General features: G+C 40.0%; 1 protein-coding gene across 1 annotated transcript; it reads right to left on the reverse strand.

Moving 5' to 3' along the window:
- Positions 1 to 570: 570 nt before the first annotated feature.
- Positions 571 to 1,246, reverse strand: LOC105713817 (keratin-associated protein 27-1). Its single transcript, XM_012447609.2, has one exon. The coding sequence runs from the start codon at positions 1,219 to 1,221 to the stop codon at positions 601 to 603; it is 621 nt and encodes a 206-aa protein (XP_012303032.2). The 5' UTR covers positions 1,222 to 1,246; the 3' UTR covers positions 571 to 600.
- Positions 1,247 to 1,491: the final 245 nt, after the last annotated feature.

The following is a 1,491-nucleotide window of genomic DNA, read 5'->3' on the forward strand; positions in this document are numbered from 1 at the left end:
TTACCTCATGCTTTTCAAGCAATAGACTTAATCTTATAGTTAATTTAAGAATGTTGTGATTCAATGGCTAAAATACAGATGGCCAGTGGGTAGCCCTAGATTTTAGTTGTGGTTCTGATGTTATTAACTACTTGGGCAACCTCTGATAGGGTTGAACTTAACATAATTCACAGGACTAGGTAGGCTTTTAGATTTGCTTAAATCCAATATTATATGAATTTCTGATACTAGTAGCACATTAGTTAATAAACCAGATCCAATGCTAAGTATTTCCAAAGAAAACAACTAGTAGTCAAAGTGTGATGTTTCCATTAAGTATTCATGTTATTTCCTGGCTACAACTCTTATTGCTTTATAACAGATAGTATCCTAGTGTTCTAAAGTAGTTAGCATGCTTTCCAACCCCAGGTTACCACCAGACATACCCAAAAGAACAACAACAACAAAAAATCTTGTCTTTGGAGACAGTGGTAAAATAAGACATGTTCATTTACTTACAAACACACACAGAAAATTTTGTATCTAAAGAAATACAAAATACCTAAGTATCTCAAAATTAAATTCATCCAAATGAGAATATGCCATCTCCTCTACAGATATTCACTTACTAGGCAATGGAAAACCACCAGTAACACAGCAAGTAGGTTCACAAGTGCTGGAAGAAGATTCCAGGAGTTGTGGCTCAGGTGCAACACTGACCAGAGGTCTACAGGAACTGGATTCAGGGTTCTGAGGCTGACATTGGCTAGACGCACATTCCAGAGTTTGGCAACTTTTAGACTCAGATGTCTCAGGTAGGCAACACTTTCCCTCGAGGCTTGCAGGTTGGCAGCTTGGGCCTACAAACCCCATCTGCTGAATGCTTCCTGATTGGCAGGGCTGAGAAACATAAGCCGACCCTGCTGAAGAACTTTCTGATTGGGACGCTGTCCTTTCACAGGGCCTGGAATTGGAGTAAGTTGTTTGGACAACTCCGGGGAGGCAGGTACTTTGCGCACAGCTCTCTTCTGTGAATAAGTCCTGTTCACAATTGGTCATTTGGCAGCTGGTGGTTTCATTGCGGGTTTCTTGAAAGTTGTTCAGGAGCCAGGTTCTGCTATGGAAGCTGCTGGGCAAACAAAATCCATCTTCAAAACTTACAGGATTAGCACCATGTATGATGGCAGAGAGTGGTGGGGCATTGTGAAAGCTCCTGAGTGAATGGCAGTGGCTATGAGGCATATTGCCAAAATTCTTAAAGTTGGTCGTAAGGACTCAACATACTGAGTTCGAAAATGAAATTCTCCGCTGGGGCGATTATATACTCAGAAACCTGGGTGTTGGTTTCTTCTCAAGACATCTTTGCAACTCATTCCTTAAACTAATTTGAAGGATAACATCTCATTAGCACTCTGGTTATATATGAAGATTATGTCTTATTAACAAAGATGTAAGTCCATTTTGAATCTTCAAAATGGCTTTTATGTTAGCTCTAAAGATGACTCATTCAAG

Source organism: Aotus nancymaae, unplaced genomic scaffold, assembly GCF_030222135.1.
Source record: "Aotus nancymaae isolate 86718 unplaced genomic scaffold, 86718_ANA_hifiasm-v0.15.2.pri h1tg000022l_1, whole genome shotgun sequence".
Classification (NCBI taxonomy): domain Eukaryota; kingdom Metazoa; phylum Chordata; class Mammalia; order Primates; family Aotidae; genus Aotus; species Aotus nancymaae.

Bases quoted from the DNA above. Each gene is read 5' to 3' on its own strand.
- LOC105713817 (XM_012447609.2), bottom strand. From the start codon at position 1,221: ATGCCTCATAGCCACTGCCATTCACTCAGGAGCTTTCACAATGCCCCA.